Genomic DNA, 13339 nt, shown 5'->3' with positions numbered 1-13339 from the left:
CGTCTTCCCTCGTTCCCGAGCCGGTGGCCATTCCAATCCAGTTCGGAAGACGCGCCTCCGGGTGTTGAGTTGGAACCAGGAATACTTTGTCAGAGCCGCCCCCACTCCAGCTGTCCCTCGATGGGGGTGGGCTCGGGGGCCTGTGAGTATCAGCCGGGTGGCGCCCGCCCCGCAGGTACTTAATTCGGGCTGAACCAATGAGCGAGTGCTAAGGGTAGAATCCCGTGCTCCTGGTGACCCCGTGTGTTTACCGACTCTGGGTTTCTCCCTTGCAAACGCACTTAATGACCGCACCCCCCGGCTGGAGCGCAGCCCCCACTGTGGGTCCTAGAGGCCTCAGCACCCCCTGGAGGTGGAGGCCATTAGTTACCTCCATTCGCAGGGGAGGAAACCAGGCCCAAACAGGTGGAGTCCCTGCGAGCTGTACCAAAGCCCAGGTGTACGTTCTGGCCCCCACGACGTCGCAAGCCCAACAGTCACGCTGTGCGCTACGGGGTCTCCAAGCTGGGTGCCGGCCCATGCGCCATTTTCAAAAGAAGCAGCAGAGGGCGCCCGTGAGCCACGATGCCTGCTGCAGGCAGCAGGTGTCCGCTGTGGCCTCCGAGTGGCCTGGGCCCCCTCCCTCGCCCCCTCCCCCTGAGAGCTGCAGGGGAAGGGGCCCTGGCCCCGGGGGAGCTGGGGCGTCCTGAGCAGGGCACAGGCCTGGCTCGGGGCTTCTGAAGGCTGGGAGGTGGTGGCTGACACCAGAAGGGGCAGGCCTGGAGCCACGCAGCCTGTGCTCATCCTTGGCACCTTCTTTCCTCGCCTGGAGAGCGGCCAGGGTCCTAGTATCCACCCTGAGGGGGGGTGTGACAAAGCTGCAGTGGCCCCCAACCCGGGGCCCCCCCCCCAGGCCCCAGCCAGCTGGTCACCCTTGGCCCTTTCCCTGACACTTGGCCGGCACGTGCCCCACACCAGTGTTTCATTCCTATGAGACTGGTATTGACCCTACTTTTATGGCGGGGAACTAGGCCCAGAGTGGTGCCGCTGTGTCCCCACGGTCACCCTAGCCTGGGGACTCCCTGCCCTGGCTGTTGGACTCACCTGGACGCTTTTAAGAATCCCGGTGGCCCAAGTACAGCAGTGAGATCAGGTTCCCTGGGGGTGGGGCCCTGCATCAAACTTCCCAGATGAGTCCCCGTGGGGCAGCCAAGATGGGAAACCACTTCCCTGGAGCCGGGGAGAGAGCAGAACCAGGTTCCAGGGGAATGTCTGTCCGGCCCTCGAGCACAGCATCTCCCCATTTCACCCGCTCCCACAGGCCGGGGTTTGGCTGCCTGGCCTGCTCCTTCTCCAGGGCCAAGAACAGCGTGTGCCCCAGAGCAGGGGCCCAGTCAAGGTCAGGTGACCGCCAGTCCCCGCCCCAAGCTTCCTGCACAGGCACCCCGAGACCTTTCAGTATGGCTGGGGTGCTGAGATCTGCCCCCAGTCCCCTGCCTCTTCGGGGCCTGGCCCCCTGGAATCCCAGCCAAACCCACCGCTTTCAGGAAATGGGCTTTTAATGGCCTGAGGCGGGCACATAATTAACGAGTAACAATTCTGGCTTTAGCACAAATGAGCTCCTTGTCTGGGGCACGGTTGGCATTTGTTTTTAATCCCCAAAGTAGACTTTATCTCCTGAGAGCTTTTTCCCTCTGCTGGAGGCTGGGCAGCCCCCGGGGGTGGGGGTGGGGGGTGTCGAGAGGTTCTGGAGTCCTGCCCTCCCTCTTTCCGCCCTCTGCCCTCCTCCCTCTCCCCTCCCCTCCCTCCTCCCTCTCCCCTCCCCTCCCTCCTCCCTGCCTCCAGCATCTCTCCAGGGCCCACTGAGTGACCTTATGCTTCTCGATTAAGAAAGTGGGCTTTGTCGCCAAGCTCCCAGAACCCGTTAAAATGCAAATGTGGGGGCCCTGGGAGGAGTGTGGCTCTTCTCCATTAGCATTTTATTTTAGAACTTGGGAATATTCTCCGAGGAAGGGGCCTTGAAGACAGAGCAGGGAGGCTCCCTCCTGTTACAGATAACAATAATCAGAGCCTCCTTTTGTTGCCAGCACCCCATGAGACGCTTTTTATGGATGATTATGGAGAAAGCTAACAGGGATGGGGCACACTCTAGGCCCCCCCGGCTCTCTGGGCAAGCGCTTTACGTGAATTCATTCATTTGCTCCACCCCCACACCCCTCAGAGGTAGGCGCTGTCCCTATAGGACAGCAGCCAGGTTTGGGATTTCCTTCTTGTTGTCGGCATCAACCGGCCTCAGGCTTTTGAGGTTCTGTTACTGCCTGTTAGGACCTCAGGCGCGTTCCAGATCCAAACTCCCTGACTTCTGGATGGCACAGGGCAGGGACTGGCGAACCACAGCCAAACCCAGCACGCTTCCCGTTGTTGCAAATAAAGTTTTATTGAAACACAGCCGTACTCATTCATTTGCACCCTGTCAGCGGCAGCTCTCCTGTGCCGATGGCAAGGTTAAGCAGTTGCAACACAGACTGCATAGCCCCGGAGCGAGAAATATATGTACCGTCTGGCCCTGTGCAGAAAGTTTGCCAGCTACGTTGTATCGAATTACAAGAAGCACCCGGTCTTGCAGTCAGGCAGATTGGCTTTGGGTTGGGATCCTGGCTGTACCACACGCTAGCTGTTCAACTGAGTGCAGGTTCTTCTTCCCCTCTCTGGTCCTCAGTCTCCACGTCTGTGAAATGGGGCTGGTTAGACTTGGCACCTCGCGGGGGAGCAGTGAAGACCGAAGGAGAAGTCTGGCACGCAGCAAATAACCTGTGAATGTCAGTGATTACCGGTGATTACAGGAGGGCCTCCTCCTGGAGGCTTCCTTTTGTCTGTTTTACATCCAGGCTTGTGCTGCTTTAAGGGAGGCTTGCAAAGCACGGCTTTAGATCAGGCTGGCAGCAGCCTTGGTGGGTGCTCCCCAGGGACTCGTAGTCTGGTGGGGAGATACGGTCTCCACCTGCAGAATAACTGGCCTGGCAGAGCCGGAAGAGGGGGGCACGGCACCACCCCAGGGAGGAAATAGGATCAGGGTTCAGGATGGGGAGGGGCCCGGGGCGTCGCTGCTGCCGCCGCGAGTTTGGTGTGAGTGAAGAAGGAAGCCGCGTGGGGCAGGAAGGCTGCCGCTGGGAGCAGGCCGTGTGCCAGGACAGCCTCGCCCCAGCCCGCGGAGCGGGATCCGACCACCCCACTTTGTCAGCGAAAACAGGAAGTCAGAGGGAACACAGTCCACAGGACACCCTCACTTCTGGCACCAGCTGCAGGTTCAGGGGTTCGATCGTTCCCCGGAAGGACAGAACTCACGGAAAGGTCTTGTACTCGTGGTTATGGTTTATTACAGGGAAGGGACACAGATTCGAGTCGGCCAAGTGAGGCGGTGCGTAGGGTGGAGTCCAGGAAAGTTCCAGACGGAGCTCTCCTTGTCTCTGCCCACGGGATCACAGAGGCGTGACCTTCTTGGTACACACGTGCGACACGCACAGGCACGCTCGCACACACGGAGTGGTGCCGATCGGCGAGGATCTCCTGAGTTTTTAGTGGGTGTTCCGGGTTGAATCGCGCACCCCCCCCAATCCCCCGATTCACTTATGGGAGTCCTAGCCCGCAGTACCCTAGAACATGACCTCATGTGGAAACGGGGTCGTTGCAGACGTAAAGTTAAAAACTGGTCATACTGGATTGGGCGATGATCCAATGTGGATAATTATGGATTATGCTCCAGTATGACTCGTGTCCTTACAAAAAGGGAAACTTGGACACAGACACACAGGGAGAAGCCGTGTGAAGAAAAAGGCGGAAACCGGGGTGATGCGTCTGTGAGTCAAAGAACGCCAGAGGTTGTCCGCAAACCACTGAGAGCTGGGGAAGAGGCCTGGGACGCGGTCTCCCTCGTGGCCTCTCAAGGAGCCAGCCCTGCTGGCCCCTGGGTCTCGGACCTCTGGTGCCCAGACTGGGGGAGAGTCAAGTTCTGTTGTTGGAGCCCCACAGTCCGTGGTGCTTTGTCACAGCAGAGGACACGAGTACATTGAACCCCATTGCAGAGGCTCAGTTGATTGCCCATGTGGCGGGTCTGTCCCCAGTCCCTCTGGGCGTCACCCAAAGCCCGCGTGGCTGGACTCTCCAATGTGCCCAGGGTCCCCAGACACACAAAGGCTCTCCCGCCAGGCCTGGCATCCCAGGGCCTTAGAGATCACCTCCCGGAAGCCGAGAACAGAGGCCGGACCTCTTTTGGGGCACGGGTAAATTCTTCACCACCCAGAGGCCCGGAGAGGAGATGTGATTTGCCCAGGGTCGCACCGCCAGTGAGCAGCCGGCCCGGCTCAGAGCCCGTGCCTTCGCCACTGTGCCGGCCACGGGCAGCTCTTCTGAGCACAGAGCCCAGGCCCCGCTGCAGATGGGCCAAGAATTCGGCCTCATTCCATTGCTTCCGGTCATCTGACGTTCATGCTTTTGCGGATTTGGACAGACTGTCTCTGACAGACCAGGCACGAGCCGCCCATCAGAGGAACACCCCTTAGGTGACCAGAGGCCGCCCTCAGAAGCCCCTTGTGGTTTTCCCACAACACAGAGGGTCTGGCTGTTCCCACCGTGTACCTGCTGCCCCTTCCTCCTATGGCCGGGGCAGGCTATGTGGACTGTATCCGTTTCCAATCCTGTGCAACAAACTGCCCTCAAACTCAGTGGCTTAGGCATTATGTCGCAGCGTCTGTGGCTTGGGAATTCAGGAATGACCTAGTGGGAGCTTCTGGCCCCGGGTCTCTTGTGGGGCGACGTTTAAGCTGGCAGCCAGGGCTGCGGTGTCATCCAAAGGCTTGACTGGGCTGGAGGACCCGTTTTCCTGGTAGAAAGGAGGCCCCGTTCCTCACCGCACGGGCTCTCCCCCAACCCCAGCCCGCTGGCTGCTCGCTGGTCCTCGCAGCGTGGCGGCAGGCTTCCTCCAGAGCGGGAGGCAAGGAGCAAGTTGGCGTCCTTTGTGACCTCATCTTGGAAGCCCCACCCAGGCCTTCCATCATATTCCGTGTGCTGGAAGCCTTGCTAAGACCCTGCACCCCAAAGGGGAGGTGAATCAGACGCCACCTCTTGGGGACATGCCTCAGAGCCACGCCCTGGCCCCACAGGGGCCGTCGAGGACCCCGTTTCCTCAGCTGCTGCCGTGGCCCGGGCCCGAGATGCCTGAGCAAATGTCATCCCAGTTGGAGGCTGTTTGGGGTGAAACCAAAGGGGAGGGGCCCGGAGACCAGGATTTTCACACCCAGCTCGGTGGTACCTGAGGTCCTTTCGCATTCACAATGTGAAGCAGTCTGCTTGCTCTCTCCCAGGTGCTATGCCGGGCCCAAGGGAATCACAGAGGAGGGAGTCACTGGCTGCCCTCCAGACGCTCACGGTAAAGGGAGACAGAATTAAGAGCTAATGTCTCAATACAGTCTGATCAGTGCTGGAAGAAGGTTGAGGAGTGAATCCGTGTAGACGGACAAAGGAGGGAGGGACCGCATTTGCTGGGACATCTTCCCCAAAGAAGAGCCCAGTGTGCTGGGCTCTGAAGGGTGAGTAGGAGCCCGTTCCCCTGGTAAAGAAAGAAAGAACATTCCAGGCAGGAACTGGGTCGGGAGCCCAGGGTTTTGGGGAGCTGTGAGCAGTATCGGGAGTGTGGACCGGTGGCGGGGAATGAGGCTGCGGGTCGTTTGCGGCAGATCATGAAGGCTGAAAGCCGGGCTGGGGGGTTGGCTGCAATTCATGATCAATATCTCCCAACGTGTATAACGTGTATTTCACGATTCACAGTTCTGTGAGATGGCAACAGGCGTTCCTCCAAAAACAGACCCCAAGATTACTTAAATTCAGGAAGCCCAGGGTGAAACGCAATTAAAGAGCTGCTTCCCTACTGCAGGACTTCTCAGAGCCTTTAATTCTCTGACATGCACGAGAATCCCCAAGAGAAAGATAGATTAGGTGGGGTCCAGTCAACATTCAAATATGTGCTATTCTCAAACCCATTTGGTCGTGGAACCCCGGGAGGCCAGTGTTCCAGGGAACACGCTTTGAGAACTGCTTGTAGCTAGTTGTCAAGAGGCCGCGAGGGTTTCGCAGGTATGCAGTATGGTCAGGTTCGCGGTTTCTGGCAGAGAGGCTAGTTAGGGGCTTGAGGAGGGAGAGATAAGGACAGCAAAGCCACCGAGGGATGATGGCATCTGCGGGCTTGTGATGGGTTAGGTTGGCTGGGACGTTGAGGGAGAGGAGAGAGTCAGGGTCCCCTAACTCAGAAGGGAAGGACGGAGCAAGGGTGCGGCGTGGGTGACGTGGGTACTTAGTAGCAGCCACGGAGCAAGGAATCCACCAACAGTAGCAGAAATGGACAGATTCCTCCCGGGAAAGCCCAGCTCACCTGAACTGACACAGGAAGAAACAGAAAACCTGACTAGCCCCGTGTCTATTGAAGACCCCAAATCCCTAATCAGAAAATCTTTGCACAGAGAAGCTTCCAGACCCGGACGGTTCCCCTGGGGAATCCAGTCAGATGCGTGAGGGAGAACTTGGGCATCTCCCAGACGCCCTTCCAGAAGGGGATGTGGGGGAGGAGTGGCCGCGTGAGGGGTTCCTTCCGCGCAGCAGACGGGCCGGTTCTGGTTCATGCTGCGCTCCGTGTCCCACTTTAGAGCCGTGTTCCGGGGGCCTCTGGGTATCAGACGTTGCTCCGGGCACCCGAGCCACGTTAGTGAACGAAGCAGGCGAAACTCAGTGCCCTCCCTGGACGACGCAAGCTTGGACGGGCCGTTGAACTGCCCTGCGCCTCAGCGTCCCCCTGCGCGGAGCGAGGCCAGCACTCCCCTCCTTGTTAAGAGGCGGCGGTGAGGGAGGGAGGCAGGCAGCCCGCAGCCGGGGGCTCCCGGCGGCCACTGATGCTTGTCTCCCTGTCGTGTGTGTACGTGTGCGTCCCACGGCCTGCCCTCTCAGGCTTTAAAATGTGTGGCAGCAGCAGCAGCAGCAGCCATGACGAGGCCCCCGTCCTGAGCGACAAGCACCTGGATGTGCCCAACATCATCATCACCCCCCCGACCCCCACGGGCATGATGCTGCCGCGGGACTCCGGGCAGACAGGTGAGGCCGCCCTACCATCACTGCCGAGCGTGTCTGGGGGGCCTGGCTGGGGACCGCTCCCGGGCCCCCCCCCCCCCCCCCCCCCGCCCCTCGTGTGCCGTGGGTCTGAGCTCACGTCCCCACCTGCCCGGGGTTTGTTAAAAATTTATGCTTGAATCTGCGTCCGTTCCACCGTGGGCCCCTCGCGTGTACCAGCCTCAGCAAGATGTGGCATATTAAGTAATTAGCTAGACAGCCCCTGCCGGCAGCCGGGGCGAGTGATGGATGGGGCTGGGGGAGCCCAGCAAGGTAATGGATGGCTGTGCCTTCCCCTGCCAGCTGGGGACGGGTGCTCCGTCTTGCTGGCCACAGCCGATCAGTGGACAGGACAGACCGTGTCTGGGCCGAGCCCGTCTCCGGGCTCTAGATGCAGCTCGCTGCGGGGCTGGGGAGGGGGGGGGTGGTCAAGGAGAGAGACTTGTTCCCAGAGAGAGACGCGGACCGGTGTCCCCGCCTGCCCCTCTGTGGACACTGTTGGAGCCGGTGGGACAACTTGTTCATTTGTTCATCGAAGAGATGTACCGAGCCACGCCCGCCCTAAGTGCTGAGGCTGCTGTCATGAATGATAGTAATAAAAAATAATGATGACGTTAGCAGTAAGCACACTTTCTCGTGGAGTCCTCAGGGTAACTCTGGGTTAGGTCCCGGTCTCGTCCCCGTTTAACAGATGGGGAAACTGAGGTCCAGAGAGGGTGAGACATTGGCCATATAGCTGGTAAGTGGCAGGGTTGGGATTCAGACCCAGTGGTGTGGTCCGGAGCGCGCTCTGTGGGCCCCAGGCCAGGCGCCCTCCCAGTCAGCGGCTAGCATCATTCAGCCAACCAGCCATCACGACATCAGTCCCGCCTGATGGCTCCTGCGGGGGACACAGACACAAGGCTGACGTGGGGCTGGCGAAGTCTGGCATGGGGGCTTGGATAGAATTTTCCAGAAGGGCTAAGCTTGGATCTCAGCTTGCCCACCAGGGTTAGAGGATCCGGAGGAAGCCACTGGACCCCCTCTGGGTCGAGCCCTGTGCAGGGACTGCGGCTGGGCCATTCTCAGTAATGACTCACGCTGGGTCACATTCCTGTGTCCCCTTCCCAAGTGCCAGGCACCGGGCTGAATGCTTCTCATAATGTCTCCTTCTCCTTCCAACCCTGAGGCTCATGAGTAACACCCTTATCTCTAGTTTACAGATGGGGAAACTGAGGTCCAGAGAGGGGCAGTGACTCACCCACTGGGCAGTGACACAGCAAGGTGGGAGAAGACCCAGGCTCCTGCTCCAGTGTCCAGAGAGCTCAGTGCGGGCTGTGGTTAGGCGTTCTTCCCTGCCAGCCTTGGTGTCCTCATCTGCAAAATGGGTTTGCAACCACCTTCCTGGCCCCCAGAGCCAATGTGGGTGTGGGGAGACTTGGGGTTACTTTATGAGGTCAGAGGCCCTGAGCTCGCAGGAGAGGCCCCTTTAAGCTTAAGCAGCTCGGGGGGCAGATAGTGCAGAGACTGCCAGGGGGTCACCCTCCTGTCCTATCTGTTCAGACCCCGTGTCTCCACGTTTCCCCTTGCAGAGAACGGAGGCAGGGGATCAAGGGCACAGACCTTGGGGTCGGAAAACCCTGAATTCGGACCCCTGCTCTGTGGCCTGTCACCTTGTGACCGTCAGCATGAGGCTCTACGTCCCCGAGCCTCAGTTTCCCCATCTGTAAAATGGTGCCTCAGAGGTTAGGGGGGATTCGTGACAAGGTCAGGTCTGATTTCATGCCCTGCACAGTGGCCGTGTTGTTGATATTCCCTCCCCAGTGACACTTAGGGCTGGAGGAGACCACCAGACCTGGGTAGCACTTCCTCCGGGGCTGCTGGCTGAGTGATGATTAGATCCCGGGGCTTCCGCAGGTGGTGAGGAGTGGGGCTCCCCTGGCTGACCCGAAGCAGCTCTCCCCCTCTCTGGGCCTCAACTTCCCTCTCTAGGACAGCGGCGTGGAGGTGTGGATCTCCCCGCCCAGCCCTGGCTTGAAGACCCCTCCAGAAAGATGCTGAGTCGGGGGTGGGGCCCAGGGTAGAATGCCAGGGACCTCAGCCGGGGCCCCGGGCGAGCTCTGCGTTGGGTGTGGGTGGAGGGTGCGTGGCGAAGGCCCACGAGACCCAGTGTCACCGGGGCCCCCCGTCGGCACCCTGACCGCCACTGCCACTGTGCGGGGGGAGCCCAGAGATACTGGGCCTGGAGCTCTGCGTGCGGTGGGTGGCTGTCCAGACGCTGATTCCTTCTCTTTCTCCTAGTCTGGCTGGACGAGGCAGGGCCGTGCCCAGAGGACGGAGACATAGACCCCGAAGCCTGAGGAAGGGGCACGGGTCGGAGAGCGTCCTCCCCGGCTCCTGCTCCGGCCGGCCCCGGCTCCACAAGTCCCTGGGGGCTTGGCTGCCTGGGACAGATGCGCTGCGTCCCCTGGTCAGGAAAACAAAGGCTCCTGGTGCCCGGCAGGTCGCAGGACGAGCAAGGAAGGAGCCCTGCTTGCGTCCGGAACCGTGTTTCCCAGGCCCCACTGAGCGGACCGGACCTCTACTGCCCACGCATTCGTGCTGCCCCCGGAGCCGTGGCGACGGCCGTCAGGACGCGCTCACCCTCCCCGCGCCCCGGGCCACCCAGACGGGCACGCGGGAGGTCCACACACACTCAAGAACTCCTTGCAGAGGAGTGACTGTTTTGTACATGTGGTTTTACAGCTACCGAAACAGCCCAAAAAGTGGCTTATGATTTCTTTTTTGCATTATAAATAAAGGCCATCTGTAACGATCGGCGAGGCCGGCTGCTTGGGCTGGAGAGGAGACCAAGCACACGCGGGTGCAGAGGTTCCGAGGATCCCTCCACGCGGAGGGGCGGGGCGGGGCGGGCCGCAGGGGCCTCAGGATGGTCTCGGGCCCTCCACCTGCTCGCTGCCCCGAAGTCACGTGCCCAGCTCCGTCCTTGCCAACTGTGGGATCCTGGTAAAAATGCACGTCTAGGATGGGAGGCAGTGGTTTTGGGTTTCGTTTTTCTCAAGGACGTTAAGTTGTTAGTGTCCCCGTCCTGCCCCGTTCTGGTGGTGACACCTGTGTTTGGCTTCTGCCCGACACCGCGTGGCTTCTGTTGGTTCGGGTTTGCCTGCTGTGCTCGCCGGGCTCCTGAAGGCGCCGCGTCTGAGCCGAGGCTTTGTGAGAAAACAGTGTATTTGGAAGGTGATCCGGGAGCACACAGGGAGGGAGGGGGGTGGGAGGTACCGTGCGGGGGACTCCGAGACCACTCGGGGGTGGGGTGATTCACCAGAGGGACTCGCAGAACTCAGAACCGCCACCACGGGCGTGTTTATGGTTTCTTACAGTGAAAGAATGCAGATTACCATCCGCAAAGGGCAGAGCCGACGAGGGTGGGGCCCAGAAGAGAGCTCGCAGGAAGGTCTCGTGGACAGCTTTTGATTCTCCCAGCAACCACGATGACGCACGCTCGGGTCCCGCCAGCCCCCGGAGCACCCTGAGCCTCGGTGTCTGTGGTTTTCACCGGGGGAGGGGGTGGCCACATAGACTTGGCTGGCCGCCCACGTGGTGACCTCAGTCTCCAGCCCCTCTGGAGGTCAGGCCGGTAGGGAGTGACTCAGGCTTACCGTAAATCATACTGTTAGACTGCTCCTCGCGGCCCAAGGCTCCAGGTAAACAAAGACACTCTTATCGGCAGGACATTCCAAGAGCCTAGAGGTCACCTCCCAGGAGCCCAGGGCAAAGGCCAGACCTCTCCGGGAGGTTCCTTCTGTACTGCACGAGGAGGGAGGCAGGGAAGGGAAGGAGCCGGCAAGGGGGTCCTGGAGCCGGTCACCCCTGGGGTCTCTGGGGAGGCGGTGTTGGGCCCCCTTCAGCGCCGTCCCCGCCCGAGGGGTGAGGAAGGGGGTCTGTGTCCTCCTCCTTCCATTTGGCCCTGGCGGGGCCCCCGGAACCACCCGGCACTTCTGGCCCGGCCCCTGGCAGAGGCAAGGCTTGCAGAGGACCCCGGGTGCGCTGGAAGGCTGAGCGCCCCCGGTGGGTAGGGTGGGCCCACCGTCGAGGCCTGCTCAGTGGCTGTGCAGCCTGCACAGTCCAATGGTGCTGCGCTCAGGAGGGCCCGCGCTTGCTTTAAGGCCCTGTGGCCTTGCAATTCTTTTTTGGTTTCCTTAGTGTTTGTTTATCGCTGAGAGAGAGGGTGGGGGGAACAGAGGATCCCAAGCAGGCTCAGTGCTGTCAGAGCAGAGCCCGACGTGGGGCTCCGACTCACGAACGTTGAGATCATGACCTGAGCCGGAGTCGGACAGACGGTCAACCGACTGAGCCACCCAGGCGTTGACCTGGATGCTGAACGAGGGCCCGCACGTCCACTTTGCCTTGGGTCCCAGGGATGGCCTTCCCTGGCCCTGCTTCCCGCCCACGTGGCCCTCTGTGCACTGAGATGCAGCTCGGGCCATCGGAGCCTCTTCCGTGGAGACCACCGGGCCCCCCACTCCGATGGAAGGAACAAGGTCAAAGGCACATTGCAGGAAGAGCATAGGGATGGGAGATGGGGGCCGTTTTGGGAAAGCATAATCCGTCACCGCGTTCGTGCACTGCCTGTCCCTGGGTCCCAGCCCCGTGCAGTCTGGTGCTCCTCTATGACGGGCCTTGCCGGCTGGGAGTCTTTTCTGGCCCCAGCTCCACAGCACCCTGTCTGTCCCACCCGTCTCCTATGAGAGAGATGCCCTTTCCCTGTGTCATAATCACTGACGTGCAAGTTCTCAGGTGATCGGGCACCCCCGTCCACCAGCTGGGGCTGATCGTACCCACAGCCAACCCTCCAGCGCCCTGACACATGACCCTTAGAAAATAAAATTCCACGGGGCGCCTGGGTGGCTCAGTGGGTGAAGCATCCAACTCTTGATTTTGGCTGAGGTCATGATCTCACGGTTCATGAGATGGAGCCTCGCATCAGGCTCTGCATGGACAGTGCAGGGTCTGCTTGGGATTCTCGCTCTCTGTCTCTCTGTGCCCCTCCCCTGCTTGTGCTCGAGCTCGCTCTCTCTCTCTCTCTCTCTCTCTCAAAAATAAATAAATAAACATTTTTTTAAAATAAAGAAAATTCCAGAAGGTAGTGACACAGTCTCCTACACCAGCCTGTTCCCAGAGCTCACAACAGGCGCTCAAGGTTTTTTATTTTTTATTTTTTAATGTTTTTTATTTATTTCTTTTGAGAGAGAGAGAGAGAGAGTGGGGGAGGGCCAGAGAGAGGGAGACAGAGAATCCCGAGCAGGCTCTGCGACACCGCAGAGCCTGACGTGGGGCTCAATCCCGTCAAATATGAGTCCATGACTTGAGCCAAAATCAAGAGTTGGCTGTTTAACCGACTGAGCCACCCAGGCGCCCCAAGGTGCTTACTATTTAGCACTCATACAGCTAGCTGTGTGCCAGGCACACCTCGGAGCACTTTGAACTTCTAAGATACTCTTGGAGGGAACGCTTAGAGATAGCGTATGAGTCAGCGTTCTTTTTGCTGTGATACTGCTGTGTAACGAACGACCCCTGCTATAGGACGAATGTGTACCCACCCCCCAAATTCATATGTTGAGACCTAATATCCACTGTGATGGTATAAGGGGGGGGGCCCTCTGGGAGGTGACGAGGTCATGAGAGTGGAGCCCCCAGGAATGGACTGACACTCTTACGAGAGAGACCCTCAGAGAGATCCCACCGTGGGAGGACACGGCCAGCTCTGAACCAGGAAGCAGGCCCTCACCAGACACCGAATGTGCTGGTGCCTTGATCTTGGACTTCCCGACCTCCAGAGCCGCGAGAGATCCGTTTCCGTTGTCGGTAAGTCATCAATCTATGGTCTTCTGTTCCAGCAACACAAACAGATGGGCACACACATGCTGCCCAAACTCAGAGGCTTGGAACAGCAAGCCTCCGTGTCTCACTCCCTGGTCCCTGGGTGGCCGTGAGGAGCTGAGCCTTGTCAGGCCGCAGCTGGGTTCAAATCAGCTTTGCGTGTCTCCTGCTGTGGCCAGCCACCGCGCCAGTATGTTCTCGTGGAGGGCGTCAGGAGCACGCAGCACAAGCGAGGCCATGCGAGGGTATTCTCAGCTCCTGCTCCTGACTCGGGGCCCCCCCCCCAGCCCATGACTCTGGGCACCAGGGGGATGCTGGGCCTCAGGGCTGGGGCTCTGCACGAGCCCTG

General features: G+C 59.9%; 1 protein-coding gene across 3 annotated transcripts in view; it reads left to right on the top strand.

Annotated features, from left to right (window-relative positions):
- The window catches only part of CUNH16orf74 (chromosome unknown C16orf74 homolog), a 45581-nt gene extending 35656 nt beyond the window's left edge, over nucleotides 1-9925 (top strand). For 2 of the 3 annotated variants that reach the window (XM_047846173.1, XM_047846172.1), the window contains 2 exons: nucleotides 6973-7116; nucleotides 9412-9925. In XM_047846173.1, the coding sequence (XP_047702129.1) occupies nucleotides 6973-7116; nucleotides 9412-9470 (203 nt within the window). In that variant the 3' untranslated portion in view covers nucleotides 9471-9925. Of the gene's footprint in view, nucleotides 1-5574; nucleotides 7117-9411 lie in introns of those variants that run through there. The other variant, XM_047846171.1, reaches the window with a different exon arrangement.
- Nucleotides 9926-13339: the final 3414 nt, after the last annotated feature.

Source organism: Prionailurus viverrinus, unplaced genomic scaffold (assembly GCF_022837055.1).
Source record: "Prionailurus viverrinus isolate Anna unplaced genomic scaffold, UM_Priviv_1.0 scaffold_38, whole genome shotgun sequence".
NCBI classification, from domain to species: Eukaryota; Metazoa; Chordata; class Mammalia; order Carnivora; family Felidae; genus Prionailurus; species Prionailurus viverrinus.
The sequence above is the reverse complement of the archived record's forward strand: the minus strand, read 5'-3'. Positions and strand labels throughout refer to the sequence as shown.